Source organism: Panulirus ornatus, chromosome 25, assembly GCF_036320965.1.
Source record: "Panulirus ornatus isolate Po-2019 chromosome 25, ASM3632096v1, whole genome shotgun sequence".
In the NCBI taxonomy this organism is placed as follows: Eukaryota; Metazoa; Arthropoda; class Malacostraca; order Decapoda; family Palinuridae; genus Panulirus; species Panulirus ornatus.
Window position 1 is genome coordinate 22,310,426 of NC_092248.1, and position 19,570 is coordinate 22,329,995.

At 41.9% G+C, this 19,570-nt stretch overlaps 1 protein-coding gene across 3 annotated transcripts in view; it reads left to right on the forward strand.

Annotated features, from left to right (window-relative positions):
• The first annotated feature begins 2,516 nt into the window (after positions 1–2,516).
• LOC139757317 (solute carrier organic anion transporter family member 74D-like) overlaps positions 2,517–19,570 on the forward strand; it is a 52,684-nt gene continuing 35,630 nt past the window's right edge. The window contains exons 1-3 of one of the 3 annotated variants that reach the window (XM_071677721.1): positions 2,517–2,556; positions 7,404–7,592; positions 15,610–15,742. In XM_071677721.1, coding sequence (XP_071533822.1) covers positions 7,464–7,592; positions 15,610–15,742 — 262 coding nt within the window. In that variant the 5' untranslated portion in view covers positions 2,517–2,556; positions 7,404–7,463. Of the gene's footprint in view, positions 2,557–3,942; positions 4,095–7,391; positions 7,593–15,609; positions 15,743–19,570 lie in introns of those variants that run through there. The other 2 variants (XM_071677720.1, XM_071677722.1) reach the window with 2 other exon arrangements.

Consider the following 19,570-nt stretch of genomic DNA (forward strand, 5'->3'; position numbering starts at 1 on the left):
CCATACACATGTATATACATACGTCCACACACGCAAATATACATACCTACACAGCTTTCCATGGTTTACCCCAGACGCTTCACATGCCTTGATTCAATCCACTGACAGCACGTCTACCCCGGTATACCACATCGCTCTAATTCACTCTATTCCTTGCCCTCCTTTCACCCTCCTGCATGTTCAGGCCCCGATCACACAAAATCTTTTTCACTCCATCTTTCCACCTCCAATTTGGTCTCTCTCTTCTCCTCGTTCCCTCCACCTCCGACACATATATCCTCTTGGTCAATCTTTCCTCACTCATTCTCTCCATGTGACCAAACCATTTCAAAACACCCTCTTCTGCTCTCTCAACCACGCTCTTTTTATTTCCACATATCTCTCTTACCCTTACGTTACTTACTCGATCAAACCAGCTCACACCACACATTGTCCTCAAACATCTCATTTCCAGCACATCCATCCTCCTGCGCACAACTCTATCCATAGTCCACGCCTCGCAACCATACAACATTGTTGGAACCACTATTCCTTCAAACATACGCATTTTTGCTTTCCGAGATAATGTTCTCGACTTCCACACATTCTTCAAGGCTCCCAGAATTTTCGCCCCCTCCCCCACCCTATGATCCACTTCCGCTTCCATGGTTCCATCCGCTGCCAGATCCACTCCCAGATATCTAAAACACTTCACTTCCTCCAGTTTTTCTCCATTCAAACTCACCTCCCAATTGACTTGACCCTCAACCCTACTGTACCTAATAACCTTGCTCTTATTCACATTTACTCTTAACTTTCTTCTTTCACACACTTTACCAAACTCAGTCACCAGCTTCTGCAGTTTCTCACATGAATCAGCCACCAGCGCTGTATCATCAGCGAACAACAACTGACTCACTTCCCAAGCTCTCTCATCCACAACAGACTTCATCCTTGCCCCTCTTTCCAAAACTCTTGCATTCACCTCCCTAACAACCCCATCCATAAACAAATTAAACAACCATGGAGACATCACACACCCCTGCCGCAAACCTACATTCACTGAGAACCAATCACTTTCCTCTCTTCCTACACGTACACATGCCTTACATCCTCGATAAAAACTTTTCACTACTTCTAACAACTTGCCTCCCACACCATATGTTCTTAATACCTTCCACAGAGCATCTCTATCAACTCTATCATATGCCTTCTCCAGATCCATAAATGCTACATACAAATCCATTTGCTTTTCTAAGTATTTCTCACATACATTCTTCAAAGCAAACACCTGATCCACACATCCTCTACCACTTCTGAAACCACACTGCTCTTCCCAATCTGATGCTCTGTACATGCCTTCACCCTCTCAATCAATACCCTCCCATACAATTTGCCAGGAATACTCAACAAACTTATACCTCTGTAATTTGAGCACTCACTCTTATCCCCTTTGCCTTTGTACAATGGCACTATGCACGCATTCCGCCAATCCTCAGGCACCTCACCATGAGTCATACATACATTAAATAACCTTACCAACCAGTCAACAATACAGTCACCCCCTTTTTTAATAAATTCCACTGCAATACCATCCAAACCTGCTGCCTTGCCGGCTTTCATCTTCCGCAAAGCTTTTACTACCTCTTCTCTGTTTACCAAATCATTTTCCCTAACCCTCGCACTTTGCACACCACCTCGACCAAAACACCCTATATCTGCCACTCTATCATCAAACACATTCAACAAACCTTCAAAATACTCACTCCATCTCCTTCTCACATCACCACTACTTGTTATCACCTCCCCATTTGCGCCCTTCACTGAAGTTCCCATTTGCTCCCTTGTCTTACGCACTTTATTTACCTCCTTCCAGAACATCTTTTTATTCTCCCTAAAATTTAGTGATACTCTCTCACCCCAACTATATATATATATATATATATATATATATATATATATATATATATATATATATATATATATATATATATATATATATATATATATATATCCTTGGGGATAGGGGAGAAAGAATACTTCCGACGTATTCCCTGCGTTTCGTAGAAGGCAACTAAAAGGGATGGGAGCAGGGGGCTGGAAATCCTGCCCTTCAGTTCAACTCTTCCAAAAGAAGAAACAGAGATAGGGGCCAAGTGAGGAGTTTTCCCTCTAAGGCTCAGTCGTCTGTTCTAGAACGCTATCTCGCTGACGCGGGAAATGGTGTCTTCAAGGCAATTAGATAAATGATTCTCAACATGCTTTAGTAGATTATGCCCAACAAACTGAACACGATTCTTAAACTTTACAAACAACAGAGACCGTGAGGAATTGTATGATCTAATATATGTTTTACATTACATCGATGTATGTAGACTGACATCAGAACATATTTCATGTGAGATCTTTCCTCAAGACAGCAAGCAGGATACGAAAACATCTTGCTTTTATCATACGAACGATGTCCAAGTGAGATACGAACTCTGATTAGATACGTTGGTCTGGTATGAGTAGTCGTGTTATCCAGGATATCTTGCACAGGGGCGTAAGCAAGAGATGCGCCTTCATTTCGACCAGGTAGCGTAAACACGGTGACACATATATGGTGGAACGGACTTTCTGATAACTTAAAAAGTTGAGAGAGAAATAATGAAAAGAAATGAATCTAATTCTTAGAGAGTTCAGATACTGTAGAATTGATAGAAAAACGTGTTCTTGTTTAATTTGTTCACTCTACATTATAACAGCGTAGTGAACCTGCCCTGAAATTTCCTGTTTTCTTACGAAGCAAATGGTTGAGTTGCCAACACATCATGGCTGAACATATCTATTGTCATGGAAAAAGAAAGAATTGAATTTGCAGTCCCGGAAGAGGTGGGATACATAGATTGATTACTAGTTTATTTCCTTAACAAAACAGAAAGTTTATGATACTGCATAAAGATGGAAATAGGGCATTGATACGAACATTTCTCCTTTGTTATTGATATTGTAAGTTAGCTTGAGAACACAAGAAACACCTATGGTTATTCAGGTATGTTATTCTCCAGTGAATGTATTCGTTTGGTTGCGCTAATCGGCTACTTAACACCAGTAGTGTAATGCCATTCGTTTAAGTTGCCTGAAATAATGAAGGCATCTCTGCCTCTTCCAGGCCTTTTGTGATAGCATCACGCTCAACTCGCATTTCTGTGACAGCACAACGTCGAAGCTCCTTCGACTTCCTAAGTTCTTGCTGGAGCGAGACACACTCAGGTCGAATGGAACGTCCTGTGCACATGATAGGGTTGATAAATGGCTGATATATGTTGTGTCTAATTTTCGAGGCATTAACAGTCTTAGCTTGGCCTAATCATTCTTCCTGCGACAGTGTCAGCTTCCAGCTTACGTCGTACCACCTTGTGGATGCGCCCTTTTATTACGCTTGGAAATATCACGTTGATTTGATAAAGTTTGTTTCATTAGCTACGAAATAGAGTCTGCCATCGTTCCACCATACAGGTCACGTTTATGAACAGCATATCTTATTAAACATTAGTCTTACATGTTATCCTATTTGCTCTCACCCTCACGGAGAAATACGATTTTAGTCCAGCCATGTCAACATGGTAAGTACGTAGGGTCAGCAATAGCACATCCCTCGTCACCATTTACTGTCGAGTTAGACAAGATTCAGTTCAATGGACAGTGTACCGAAGGTTAATGCACGAGGGGTTATTGCTTGACACGTTTGTTTATCCGCTCGTGGCGCCACGAAAGGAGCATCTTATCGGGTCGCAAGGTGGTTGTTAATTGATATTTATATCGAGGTACGTAGCAGTGCAAATACACCAATTGGCAATGAGGAGAGAAAATGGAGGACAAGCAGAAGGGTGACGTAAATGGATGGTTTTAACTGCAGATGTTATACGAGAATGAGGAAGCTTACGTGACCGTTACATATAATAGAGACGGGGAGCAAGTGTTATATAAATGATGAGGAGGCAGCTTTGTGGCTGGTCATGATTTCTTCAGCTGAAAGAGCGGGTCCACTATATTTGTGTCAGTCAGTAGCTCCATAGTTCCTGCCAGCGACACACATTTGAGCGCAACTTTTGCTGTTAAAGGTCTTCGCTGTAAGTTTCCATTTATTCTTTGGAATACAGTTTGTAATACATATAAGATATGCGCTCCAGTTTATAACATCTGAATCTTTTTCTGAAAGTACTTATGTTTAGGCAAGGAAACCCGACATTACCCTTCAGCTCACATTAGACAGATGACGGCTAGTGTTCGATACTTGCCGTTCTCAGTTCTCGACGTATGTTGGTGATTCACAACTGACTGCCAGTAGTAGATGAATGCACTGCTCTTAACGTATAGTTAAACATTACGAGCGTTTGATGATTAACGAAGCTGGATTAAGGAGATATCCAGGCTTCAATTTACCTGTAAGTAATTCTTTGATCTGAGGTTGGATTTCTCTTTACTAAGATGGGATTTTTCTCAACATCACGCTCGAAGTGGCTAGATCGAGTGTTCTTATTCTCGGTGTTTATATCCATATATACTCTCCATCACAGAGAGGTTTTCTTTTTCAAGATAAATGTTTGTGTTACCTTACTGAATATGTGCAACAACAGCATACATACCAATCAGTTTTGAATGACTTCACCATCCTCAATGGAAGTGATAAGTGTTTTAACTTGAAAGTAAAAAAAAAAAAAAGTTTGAGCATTGAAACATCGCCTGACTGAAGTAAGTCAATCAGTGACATTACTCTGGCGTGTTGCTTTCATGAGGTACGAGGCTGAGGTCCGTCTGCAGTCAGTAGTAGCGTATGAAATTGGAGTGGGCTAAGCTGATTGCTATCAATATTATTATTATTATTATTATTAGTAGTAGTAGTAGTAGTAGTAATAGTAATAATAATTTGACTTGTGGAGGATGAATGGTATAACAGTTTTGATAATCGCAGAGCAAACTGCTCATTGAAGCATGTGACAGTCATCATGAAGTATGATCCTTCTCTCTTGTCTGTGACTGCCATGCCTATTCCTATGGATGACTTTGTTTCTAGTGTACTTCGCAACGCTGGTAAACTGAAGCGAACGGTTCCTGAAAATCCAGACCATTTCCATCCCCAAATTGCAAAGTCAACCTATTATTACCAGTTTGGAGATGGAAATACTATAGATTTTTAAGGATTTGTTCTTTTCCCCTGTTTAGCCAGCTATTAGGAATATGAGTCATAGAAACAAGGTCAATATCACAGATTGTCATGTGCCATTTGTATAGCCAACACTTTTCCAAAAGTTCACTTTTTTCATTAACCTCAGATTTATAGGAAATTAAGATTACTTCAGGAAAAAATAGACATTTAAGTAAAGATGTGTACCTGGTAAATATTGACGATCTTACCATATGGGCTTTACCATCTGTAGGTAATTTTTTTTTCCAAGTAGACATTTAAGTAAAGATGTGTACCTGGTAAATATTGACGATCTTACCATTGGTCCTGCTCATCCGAAACCAAAGTTAACCGACGCTAGTTGTGTCAAGTCACATGCCAACCTGGCACACCTTATTGTCGACACATCATCATAGCTTATTGTTGTACTGTCCTGCTCAGGGGATTGAGAACTTCAGAACTGTTATGTGGGGAAGTGATCGTTGACAGTGACGATTGCTTACGAGAGACGAATGTCTCCTGGAACCGGAAAATGACTTGTATACAGCATTAACGGATCTGAGTTAAGCGTAGGATAAAGTTAACAGAGTTCACCAGGGAAGATGCTATGACTATGTACCATGGGTGAAGAGTTAAGGAACACAATGTGGAGTTTTTACCGGTAAAACATAGCATAGTGGCGAGTAGGAGAAGAAGGTGAGTTGTTTGCGGTTTAGGGTGTGGATTTTGAGTCAACAGACGTGCTTCTTGGCAAATAGGAAGTCTAGATGATACAAAAAGGCCAGCGTATATCTGTGATGTACTACGTTTAACGTTCAACACGAAAGAAAATAAGATGAGGTGATTTGATTTGCTAAAAAGGTAATGTAATATCCTGCGGGACTTCGATCTTCAGAAAGATTTCGTCAACAGAAAATGATACAGATTATTACACAGTGCTGGTCATTTCCCTTTCTGTGCTTTCAAGCAATGTTGTCTTAACCTTTTCTAAGTTAAGTCACCTCCGTAAATGACAGTACAAGGAAATTTTTCTTTAAACCATCGAAATTTTTTGTTGTTGTTCATTGCATATGGCGACTGTATGGCTGTCTGTCCCTTCATTATCACCATAATTATTCTAGCCCTCAACCTCTCGGTCTCCCAGCCCCCTTCGTTATATAAGTGTCACATGAAAATCTGGACATTGTGCCGTCACCCAGTCATCGGCGTCGGTGTTCTCCTACTATTTATCACCGACATTCCCAGTTTCTATTTTTTTTCTCTCTCTCTCTCCCCTTCTGGACGGTATTTTCTGAGCTAGGCAGACATATTGTGGCAGCCGTGTACGACATATTGTGGCAGCCGTGTACGACATATTGTGGCAGCCGTGTACGACATATTGTGGCAGCCGTGTACGACATATTGTGGCAGCCGTGTACGACATATTGTGGCATCCGTGTACGACATATTGTGGCAGCCGTGTACGACATATTGTGGCAGCCGTGTACGACATATTGTGGCAGCCGTGTACGACATATTGTGGCAGCCGTGTACGACATATTGTGACAGCCGTGTACGACATATTGTGGCATCCGTGTACGACATATTGTGGCAGCCGTGTACGACATATTGTGGCAGCCGTGTACGACATATTGTGGCAGCCGTGTACGGTGATTAGACATAAGTAAAGTCTTCATCAATGATGCGTGGACGAGAATGACCATCCGATTAGCTTTCCGCATTTGTTATCTCTATCATTTCATGTCAGGAACTGCAGTGGGCTGCATCAAGTACTTTAGATTGATTCAGTTATCACTCATATTCAACTCATTCTTTTATATATTCATATTTTCTGATGTCTTATAGTTCAGTATGCTCACACAACCTTCATCTGTGACTTTCCAAATCCTTCAGCGATCCTATCGTAAATAAGACCATTGGGACCGGACTTTCCCCTTAATCGTCAGTATTTTTTCGTGCGTTTATTCTTAAAAATCATCATTGGTTCCCGGTGGCCTTTACATTGGATATATCTATATATATATATATATATATATATATATATATATATATATATATATATATATATATATATATATATATATATATATATATATATATATGATCTATATTGTTCAATAACTCTTGTTTGTAAGTTTTCTAATTCAATTTTACTTTCAAGTAATGAGTTTAATGGCCAGAGGCGTATGGTTGGTCATTAGGCTAGATTTTCTCTTCTTTGTTTCGTCCAATGATTGAGCAGTTCTACCCTCAGACCCGAGGGAGTAGAAGCATCTAAAGATCCTGGTGGAGGGAGCGAGGGAGAGGGACAGCCATGGAGACCAAGAACCCCGACCAGAAGCAACTGACGAAGGAGGAGGAGGCCAGGTTGCTCCTCCACGATGAGGCCGACCTGGAGGACACCAAGTGTGGCCTCGGATTGTTCAAACCAAACTGGCTTCAGGTGAGGGAACGAACTTCATGGCTAAATGTTGTTAGGTATCGGGCGATGACTGCTTTTATTTCAAGTGTGGTGATGATTCTGTGAGTATGCAATTTACCAGAAGAAATATATATATATATATATATATATATATATATATATATATATATATATATATATATATATATATATATATATATATATATATATATATATATATATCCCTGGGGATAGGGGAGAAAGAATACTTCCCACGTATTCCCTGCACACGGCACAACATATTTCAGTGATACGACTTCCAAGTGTAGTGACATGCCAATTGAATACCCCAAGAAAAATAAAGATATTCATATCACATTATCAGATAAGACTAGTGAAACGTAGGAAAGATTAACATCCGATGCCATTAGTAAGTAAGAAAAGACCTTCAGCTGTAGAGCCAACCACCTGTTAATTCTTGTGGGTATGATTATCTGAATGGTTCTCTCTCTCTCTCTCTCTCTCTCTCTCTCTCTCTCTCTCTCTCTCTCTCTCAGCGATGCGCGTGATCTAGTACCTGCTGATATCAATGAGAAAAATAAAGCACGTTTGGCTCCACTTGACAGTAAGTCAGGCTTGGATATTCTTCCAGATGTTATTGACCATCCCTGGAATATATATATATATATATATATATATATATATATATATATATATATATATATAGAGGATGTGTGGATCAGGTGTTTGCTTTGAAGAATGTATGTGAGAAATACTTAGAAAAGCAAATGGATTTGTATGTAGCATTTATGGATCTGGAGAAGGCATATGATAGAGTTGATAGAGATGCTCTGTGGAAGGTATTAAGAATATATGGTGTGGGAGGCAAGTTGTTAGAAGCAGTGAAAAGTTTTTATCGAGGATGTAAGGCATGGGTACATGTAGGAAGAGAGGAAAGTGATTGGTTCTCAGTGAATGTAGGTTTGCGGCAGGGGTGTGTGATGTCTCCATGGTCGTTTAATTTGTTTATGGATGGGGTTGTTAGGGAGGTAAATGCAAGAGTTTTGGAAAGAGGGGCAAGTATGAAGTCTGTTGTGGATGAGAGAGCTTCGGAAGTGAGTCAGTTGTTGTTCGCTGATGATACAGCGCTGGTGGCTGATTCATGTGAGAAACTGCAGAAGCTGGTGACTGAGTGTGGTAAAGTGTGTGAAAGAAGAAAGTTAAGGGTAAATGTGAATAAGAGCAAGGTTATTAGGTACAGTAGGGTTGAGGGTCAAGTCAATTGGGAGGTAAGTTTGAACTGAGAAAAACTGGAGGAAGTAAAGTGTTTTAGATATCTGGGAGTGGATCTGGCAGCGGATGGAACCATGGAAGCGGAAGTGGATCATAGGGTGGGGGAGGGGGCGAAAATCCTGGGAGCCTTGAAGAATGTGTGGAAGTCGAGAACATTATCTCGGAAAGCAAAAATGGGTATGTTTGAAGGAATAGTGGTTCCAACAATGTTGTATGGTTGCGAGGCGTGGGCTATGGATAGAGTTGTGCGCAGGAGGGTGGATGTGCTAGAAATGAGATGTTTGAGGACAATATGTGGTGTGAGGTGGTTTGATCGAGTAAGTAATGTAAGGGTAAGAGAGATGTGTGGAAATAAAAAGAGCGTGGTTGAGAGAGCAGAAGAGGGTGTTTTGAAATGTTTTGGGCACATGGAGAGAATGAGTGAGGAAAGATTGACCAAGAGGATATATGTGTCGGAGGTGGAGGGAACGAGGAGAAGTGGGAGACCAAATTGGAGGTGGAAAGATGGAGTGAAAAAGATTTTGAGTGATCGAGGCCTGAACATGCAGGAGGGTGAAAGGAGGGTAAGGAATAGAGTGAACTGGAGCGATGTGGTATACCGGGGTTGACGTGCTGTCAGTGGATTGAATCAGGGCATGTGAAGCGTCGGGGGTAAACTATGGAAAGTTGTGTGGGGCCTGGATGTGGAAAGGAAGCTGTGGTTTCGGGCATTATTGCATGACAGCTAGAGACTGAGTGTGAACGAATGGGGCCTTTGTTGTCTTTTCCTAGTGCTACCTCGCACACATGAAGGGGGAGGGGGATGGTATTCCATGTGTGGCGAGGTGGCGATGGGAATGAATAAAGGCAGACAGTGTGAATTGTGTGCATGGGTATATATGTATGTGTCTGTGTGTGTATATATATGTGTACATTGAGATGTATAGGTATGTATATTTGCGTGTGTGGACGTGTATGTATATACATTGTGTATGGGGGTGGGTTGGGCCATTTCTTTCGTCTGTTTCCTTGCGCTACCTCGCAAACGCGGGAGACAACGACAAAGCAAAATAATAATAAAAAATATATATATATGTATATATATATATCCCAAGGGATAGGGGAGAAAGAATACTTCCCACGTATTCCCTGCATGTCATAATAGGCAACTAAGAGGGGAGGGGGGTGGGGGGGGGCTGGAAATCCTCCCCTTTCGTTTTTTTAATTTTCCAAAAGAAGGAACAGAGAAGGGGGCCATTTGAGGATATTCCCTCTAAGGCTCAGTCCTTTGTTCTTAACGCTACCTCGCTAGCGCTGGAAATGGCGACTATGTATTCTATTTATTTATTATACTTTGTCGCTGTCTCCCGCGTTAGCGAGGCAGCGCAAGGAAACAGACGAGAAAATGGCCCAACCCACCCACATACACATTTATATAAATGCGCGTCCACAGACGCACATATAAATACCTATACATTTCAACGTATACATATATATACATACACAGACATATACTTGTATACACATGTACACAATTCATACTTGCTGCCTTTATTCATTCCCGTCGCCACCCCGCCACACATAAAAATGACAACCCCCTCCCCCCGCACGCGCACAAGGTATCGCTAGGAAAAGACAACAAAGTCCACATTTGTTCCCACTCAGTCTCTAGCTGTCATGTGTAATGCATCGAAACCACAGCTCCCTTTCCACATCCAGGCCCACAAAACTTTCCATGGTCTACCCCAGACGCTTCACATGTCCTGGTTCAATCCATTGACAGCACGTCGACCCCGGTATACCACATCGTTCCAATTCACTTTTATGCCTTGCACGCCTTTCACCTTCCTGCATGTTCAGGCCCCGATCACTCAAAATCTTTTTCACTCTATCCTTCCATATCCAATTTGGTCTCCCACTTCTCGTTCACTCCACCTCTGACACACATATCTTCTTTTTCAATTTTTCCTCACTCATTCTCTCCATGTGACCAAACCATTTCAATACCCCCTCTTCTGCTCTCTCAACCACACTACTTTTTTTACCATACATCTCTCTAACCATGTCATTACTTACCCCATCAAACCACCTCCCACCACATATTGTCCTCAAACATCTCATTTCCAACACATCTATGCACCTCCGCACAACCCTATCTATAGCCCACTCCTCGCAACCATATAACATTGTCGGAACCACTATTCCTTCAAACATACCCATTTTTGCTTTTCGAGATCATGTTCTCGCCTTCCACACATTTTTCAACGCTCCCAGAACTTTCGCCCCCTTCCCCACCCTGTGATTAACTTCAGCTTCCATGGTTCCATCCGCTGCCAAATCCACTCCTATCTAAAACACTTCACTTCCTCCAGTTTTTCTCCATTAAAACTTACCTCCCAATTGACTTGACCCTCAACCCTACTGTACCTAATAACCTTACTCTTATTCACATTTACTCTCAGCTTTCTTCTTTCACACCCACTTTACCAAACTCAGTCATTGGCTTTTGCAGTTTCTCACATGAATCAGCAATCAGCCCTGTATCATCAGCGAACAACAACTGACCCACTTCCCAAGGTCTCTCATCCACAACAGACTGCATACTTGCCTCTGTTTCCAAAACTCTTGCATTCACCTCCCTAACAACCCCATCTATAAAGAAATTAAACAACCATGGAGACATCACACACCCCTGCCGCAAACCTACATTCACTGAGAACCAATCACTTTCCTCTCTTTCTATACGAACACATGCCTTACATCCTCGATAAAAACTTTTCACTGCTTCTAACAACCTGCCTCCCACACCATATATTCTTAATACCTTCCACAGAGCATCTCTAGGAACTCTATCATATGCCTTCTCCAGATCCATAAATACTACATACAAATCCATTTGCTTTTATAAGTATTTCTCACATACATTCTTCAAAGCAAACACCTGATCCACACATCCTTTACCACTTCTGAAACCACACTGCTCTTCTCCAATCTGATGCTCTGTACATGCCTTCACCCTCTCAATCAATACCCTCCAATTTGATTTAACAGGAATACTCAACAAACTTATACCTCTCTAACTTGAGCACTCACTTTCATCCCCTTTGCCCTTATACAATGGCACTATAGAAGCATTCCGCCAATCCTCCGTCATCTCACCATACATTAACCTTACCAACCAGTCAACAATACAGTCACTCCCTTTTTTTAATAAATTCCACTGCAATACCATCCAAACCCGCTGCCTTGCCGGCATTCATCTTCCGCAAAGCTTTTACTACCTCTTCTCTGTTTACCAAATCATTTCCCCTAACCCTTGTCACTTTGCATACCACCTCGACCAAAACACCCTCTATCTACCATTCTATCATCAAACACATTAAAAAAAAATTCAAAATACTCACTCCATCTCCTTCTCACATCACCACTACTTGTTATAACTTCCCCATCAGCCCCCTTCACTGAAGTTCCCATTTGTTCCCTCGTGTTACGCACTTTATTTACCTCTTTCCAAAACGTCTTTTTATTCTCCCTAAAATTTAATGATACTCTCTCACCCCAACTCCCATTTGCCGTCTTTTTCACCTCTTGCACCTTTCTCTTGACCTCCTGCCTCTTTATTTTATACATCTCCCAGTCATTTGCATTATTTCCCTTCAAAAATCGTCCAAAAGTCTCTCTCTTCTCTTTCACTAATAATCTTACTTCTTCATCCCTCCTCTCACTATCCTTTCTAATCTGCCCACCTCCCACGCTTCTCATGCCACAAGCATTTTTTGCGCAAGCCATCACTGCTTCCCTAAATACATCCCATTCCTCTCCCACTCTCCTTACGTCCTTTATTCTTACCTTTTTCCATTTTGTACTCAGTCTCTCCTGGTACTTCCTCACACAAGTTTCCTTCCCAAGCTCACTTACTCTCACCACTCTCTTCACCCCAACATTCTCTTCTTTTCTGAAAACCTTTAGAAATCTTCACCTTCGCCTCCACAAGATAATGATCACACATCCCTCCATTTGCACCTCTCAGCACATTAACATCCAAAAGTCTTTCTCAGTCACGCGCCTATCAATTAACACGTAATCCAATAATTCTCTCTGGCCATCTCTCCTACTTACATATGTATACTTATGAATATCTCTCTTTTTAAACCAGGTATTCCCAATCACCAGTCCTTTTTCAGCACATAAATCTACAAGCTCTTCAAAATTTCCATTTACAACACTGAACACCCCATGTACACCAATTATTCCCTTAACTACCACATTACTCACCTTTGTATTCAAATCACCCATCACTATAACCCGGTCTCGTGCATCAAAACTACTAACACACTCACTCAGCTGCTCCCAAAACACTTGCCTCTCATGATCTTTCTCCTCATGCCCAGGTACATATGCACCAATAATCACCCATCTCTCTCCATCAACTTTCAGTTTTACCCATTTCAATCTAGAGTTTCCTTTCTTACACTCTATCACATACTCTCACCACTCCTGTTTCATGAGTAGTGCTACTCCTTCCCTTGCTCTTGTCCTCTCACTAACCCCTGACTTTACTCCCAAGACATTCCCAAAGCACTCCTCCCCTTTATCCTTGAGCTTCGTTTCACTCAGAGCCAAAACATCCAGGTTCCTTTCCTCAAACATACTACCTATCTCTCCTTTTTTGTCACCTTGGTTACATCCACACACATTTAGACACCCCAATCTGAGCCTTCGAGGAAGATGAACACTCCCGGCGTGACTCCTTCTGTTTCCCCTTTTAAAAAGTTAAAGTACAAGGAGGGGAGGGTTTGCAGCCTCCCGCTCTCGTCCCCATTAATCGCGTCTTACCACACATGAGGAATGCGTGGGAAGTATTCTTTCTCCCTTATCCCCAGGGATATATATATATATATATATATATATATATATATATATATATATATATATATATATATATATATATATATATATTTTTTTTTTTTTTTTTCTATTATACTTTGTCGCTGTCTCCCGCGTTTGCGAGGTAGCGCAAGGAAACAGACGAAAGAAATGGCCCAACCCCCCCCCCCCCACATGTATATACATACGTCCACACACGCAAATATACATACCTACACAGCTTTCCATGGTTTACCCCAGACGCTTCACATGCCTTGATTCAATCCACTGACAGCACGTCAACCCCGGTATACCACATCGCTCCAATTCACTCTATTCCTTGCCCTCCTTTCACCCTCCTGCATGTTCAGGCCCCGATCACACAAAATCTTTTTCACTCCATCTTTCCACCTCCAATTTGGTCTCCCTCTTCTCCTTGTTCCCTCCACCTCCGACACATATATCCTCTTGGTCAATCTTTCCTCACTCATCCTCTCCATGTGCCCAAACCACTTCAAAACACCCTCTTCTGCTCTCTCAACCACGCTCTTTTTATTTCCACACATCTCTCTTACCCTTACGTTACTCACTCGATCAAACCACCTCACACCACACATTGTCCTCAAATATCTCATTTCCAGCACATCCATCCTCCTGCGCACAACTCTATCCTTAGCCCACGCCTCGCAACCATACAACATTGTTGGAACCACTATTCCTTCAAACATAGCCATTTTTGCTTTCCGAGATAATGTTCTCGACTTCCACACATTCTTCAAGGCCCCCAGGATTTTCGCCCCCTCCCCCACCCTATGATCCACTTCCGCTTCCATGGTTCCATCCGCTGCCAGATCCACTCCCAGATATCTAAAACACTTCACTTCCTCCAGTTTTTCTCCGTTCAAACTCACCTCCCAATTGACTTGACCCTCAACCCTACTGTATCTAATAACCTTGCTCTTATTCACATTTACTCTTAACTTTCTTCTTCCACACACTTTTCCAAACTCAGTCACCAGCTTCTGCAGTTTCTCACATGAATCAGCCACCAGCGCTGTATCATCAGCGAACAACAACTGACTCACTTCCCAAGCTCTCTCATCCCCAACAGACTTCATACTTGCCCCTCTTTCCAAAACTCTTGCATTTACCTCCCTAACAACCCCATCCATAAACAAATTAAACAACCATGGAGACATCACACACCCCTGCCGCAAACCTACATTCACTGAGAACCAATCACTATATATATATATATATATATATATATATATATATATATATATATATATATATATATATATATATATATATATATATTATCCCTGGGGATAGGGGAGAAAGAATACTTCCCACGTATTCCCTGCGTGTCGTAGAAGGCGACTAAAAGGGGAGGGAGCGGGGAGCTGGAAATCCTCCCCTCTTGTTTTTTTTTCTTTAATTTTCCAAAAGAAGGAACAGAGAAGGGGGCCAGGTGAGGATGTTCCCTCAGAGGCCCAGTCCTCTGTTCTTAACGCTACCTTGCTGATGCGTGAAATGGCGAATAGTTTGAAAAAAAAAGGAAAAAAAGAAAAAAAATATATAAATATATATATATATATATATATATATATATATATATATATATATATATATATATATATATATATATATATATATATAAATATATATATATATATATATACATACGTAGGCTTAGGAAGAGAGAATGTTTATATATAAACTGTCACACTGTGTAGTGAGTCCTCCCCCCCCACTATGGCCTCTTAGAACGACAGTACAATCATGGTCTTTGCCACTTTTTCTTCCCACATTAGTACGAGCATACTGAGAGGGACGGTACTGGGTGCCACTTCTTTACACAGATAACCTTTTTACTGGTTGATGAGTGTGCCACTGATTGTATGTTCCCCTCCGGCAGCGCTTGGCGAAGAAAGAGACCTACATAGTCGTCTTCTGTATGGTGGGCCTGACCCAGGGCATCTACTTCACCTACATGGTCTCTGTCATCTCCACTATCGAGAAGAGGTTCAAGTTCACCAGCAAGGAGACGGGTGAGCCATTTCACCAACCCCAGACGTCACGTAATGCCAACCACTGGGACTGGTGACCACTGGTGATGTCGACCTGCGTCGTGTCTCCTGATTCGGTGGCGTTGCTGTACTGCCAAGGGAGAAGGGTTGGCTGAGTCTAGTTACTGAGTGAGACGCCATTTGTCATCTACTCCCTCCCTCTACACATACCAACATCACCGCCTGGACTGGGATCGAACCTGGGCACAACAGCGCCCTGACATCAGCCCATGGTCAGCCTCTAGTGACGATGTGGTTGGGCACTCATATCATGTCCCCCTCAACGGCACCTCCATATCCATACTTTCCTCATCAACCAAACTCAGAAACCTGAGTCAAACTACTCAGTAGCTCGTGATCCTTCTAGTACCGTAGTTTCTTCTCATCTCTCGTACTACTGTCTGAACACAGTCGTAGCCTTGACTTCGTCGTTTCGGACAAATCATTACGGTAGCGACGCAGGCGCGGACTGATACAATAACGTAGCCTTGTCACCGTATCAAAGTCCCAGACAGTGGAACGTTACGGGTCGAGAGAACGCTTGATGTGTCCGAGTGCTCACTCAGGTCTTTGCCCCAGAGTCTAAATCTTGCCACCAGTGGCTCCTGTCTGTCTTATTTAACCCCCCTGACGTTCTCACCGACGCCGGCCTCCCAGTCATCCTGGTGTCTGGTCCTCGTGTTCACCTCAACTTCCTCCAGTGTCTTCCTTCTTCTGAGTGAGCTCATGATCCCTTCACTTCATCTCATACTAGGATGTCCTTTTGCTTCTCTTCCACTAGGATGTCCTTTTGCTTCTCTTCCACCTGACTTCAACCAGCTTGCACCTCCACCTTAATAACACTTTCTCTCATTTTCACAAATAAATATTTTTCTCTCCTCACTAACAGTTTCAGTGCTAACTAAACAATTTCTCTTTTTCTCCTAACAATTTTTGCTCCCACCTAATATTATTTACTAGCCATCTGATTCAGAAGTTTCTGCCTCTCTTATCTAACAGTTTTCCCACCTGGCAAACCTTACCTCTTCCATCTGGCTAACAATTTCTCTCCCACTTAACTAACAATTCCCCCACCTGGCTCATAGTTTCTCTTCCACCTAACAGTTCCTCCACCTGGCAAACAATTTCTCCCCACATGACTCACAGTTTCATTCCCACATGACTAATAAATTTTTACTCCGTCCAACAAGCAGTATCCCACAGACCTAAGAATATCTCACCCACTGGATGGTATATTTCCCCCTCATCCAACTATCATTATCTTCCCCATTTCAGTTTTTCCCTCCTGACGAACACTATCTCTCTTATCTGACGACCAGCTTTTCTCCCACATGACTAACAACTTCGTACCTGACTTAGCAGTTTTTGCCCGCCCGACTACCAGTAATTTCCTTCTCATCATAATCACAAGTTCTTCTCGTCCTGAACACTTCTCTCCCAGCTAACTAACAACTCCACAACCACAATTATCAACAGTTCTCGTCCATAACAGTTATATCCTTCATTACTAACAATTTCAACCCCACCATACATGTTTTCTAACAATTTTTCTCCTATAGAATTTTTCTTCCAATAACCAAATCACCTTCGGCTCATTAACGATTCTCGTATCTAACAATTTCTTCTTACTTGACGAACAGTTTTCCCCTCTACCTGTCTGGACATTACTGTGATGATCACTAGCGTCCTCGTTTGGTTCACTAATGACCCGTTCTGACAACCTCCCTGGTGATCAGAGGGATGTCTCCAAGCCTTTCCAGATGACAGGGTTTTATTAAAAGTCCTTTTCAAGTATTTCAACACCGATGGCGACTCTCTCTCTCTCTCCAGCTCGGTTATATTAACTGCGTTACGACACTTTGATTTAGGAGGTCTTGAAAAGGAACTGGTCTTAGAAAAAACGATAGGATGTGAAGAGGGCAAGATGACGGAGAAGCAGAATATATATATATATATATATACATATATATATATATGTATATATATATATATATATATATATATATATATATATATATATATATATATATATATATATATATATATATATATATATATATATATATCTGTTTTAGACATCTGGGAGTGGATCTTGCAGCAGATGGAACCATGGAAGCGGAATTGGATCATAGGGTGGGGGAGGGGGCGAAAATCCTGGGAGCCTTGAGGAATGTGTGGAAGTCGAGAACATTATCCCGGAAAGCAAAAATGGGTATGTTTGAAGGAATAGTGGTTCCAACAATGTTGTATGGTTGCGAGGCGTGGGCTATGGATAGAGTTGTGCGCAGGAGGATGGATGTGCTGGAAATGAGATGTTTGAGGACAATGTGTGGTGTGAGGTGGTTTGATCGAGTAAGTAACGTAAGGGTAAGAGAGATGTGTGGAAATAAAAAGAGCGTGGTTGAGAGAGCAGAAGAGGGTGTTTTGAAATGGTTTGGGCACATGGAGAGAATGAGTGAGGAAAGATTGACCAAGAGGATATATGTGTCGGAGGTGGAGGGAATGAGGAGAAGTGGGAGACCAAATTGGAGGTGGAAAGATGGAGTAAAAAAGATTTTGTGTGATCGGGGCCTCAACATGCAGGAGGGTGAAAGGAGGGTAAGGAATAGGGTGAATTGGATCGATGTGGTATACCGGGGTTGACGTGCTGTCAGTGGATTGAATCAGGGCATGTGAAGCGTCTGGGGTAAACCATGGAAAGCTGTGTAGGTATGTATATTTGCGTGTGTGGACGTATGTATATACATGTGTATGGGGTGGATTGGGCCATTTCTTTCGTCTGTTTCCTTGCGCTACCTCGCAAACGCGGGAGACAGCGACAATATATATATATATATATATATATATATATATATATATATATATATATATATATATATATATATATATATATATATATATATATATATATATATAGGTTTGCGGCAGGGGTGTGTGATGTCTCCATGGTTGTTTAATTTGTTTATGGATGGGGTTGTTAGGGAGGTAAATGCAAGAGTTTTGGAAAGAGGGGCAAGTATGAAGTCTGTTGGGGATGAGAGAGCTTGGGAAGTGAGTCAGTTGTTGTTCGCTGATGATACAGCGCTGGTGGCTGATTCATGTGAGAAACTGCAGAAGCTGGTGACTGAGTTTGGTAAAGTGTGTGGAAGAAGAAATTTAAGAGTAAATGTGAATAAGAGCAAGGTTATTAGGTACAGTAGGGTTGAGGGTCAAGTCAATTGGGAGGTGAGTTTGAATGGAGAAAAACTGGAGGAAGTGAAGTGTTTTAGATATCTGGGAGTGGATCTGGCAGCGGATGGAACCATGGAAGCGGAAGTGGATCATAGGGTGGGGGAGGGGGCGAAAATTCTGGGGGCCTTGAAGAATGTGTGGAAGTCGAGAACATTATCTCGGAAAGCAAAAATGGGTATGTTTGAAGGAATAGTGGTTCCAACAATGTTGTATGGTTGCGAGGCGTGGGTTATGGATAGAGTTGTGCGCAGGAGGATGGATGTGCTGGAAATGAGATGTTTGAGGACAATGTGTGGTGTGAGGTGGTTTGATCGAGTGAGTAACGTAAGGGTAAGAGAGATGTGTGGAAATAAAAAGAGCGTGGTTGAGAGAGCAGAAGAGGGTGTTTTGAAGTGGTTTGGGCACATGGAGAGAATGAGTGAGGAAAGATTGACCAAGAGGATATATGTGTCGGAGGTGGAGGGAACGAGGAGAAGAGGGAGACCAAATTGGAGGTGGAAAGATGGAGTGAAAAAGATTCTGTGTGATCGGGGCCTGAACATGCAGGAGGGTGAAAGGAGGGCAAGGAATAGAGTGAAT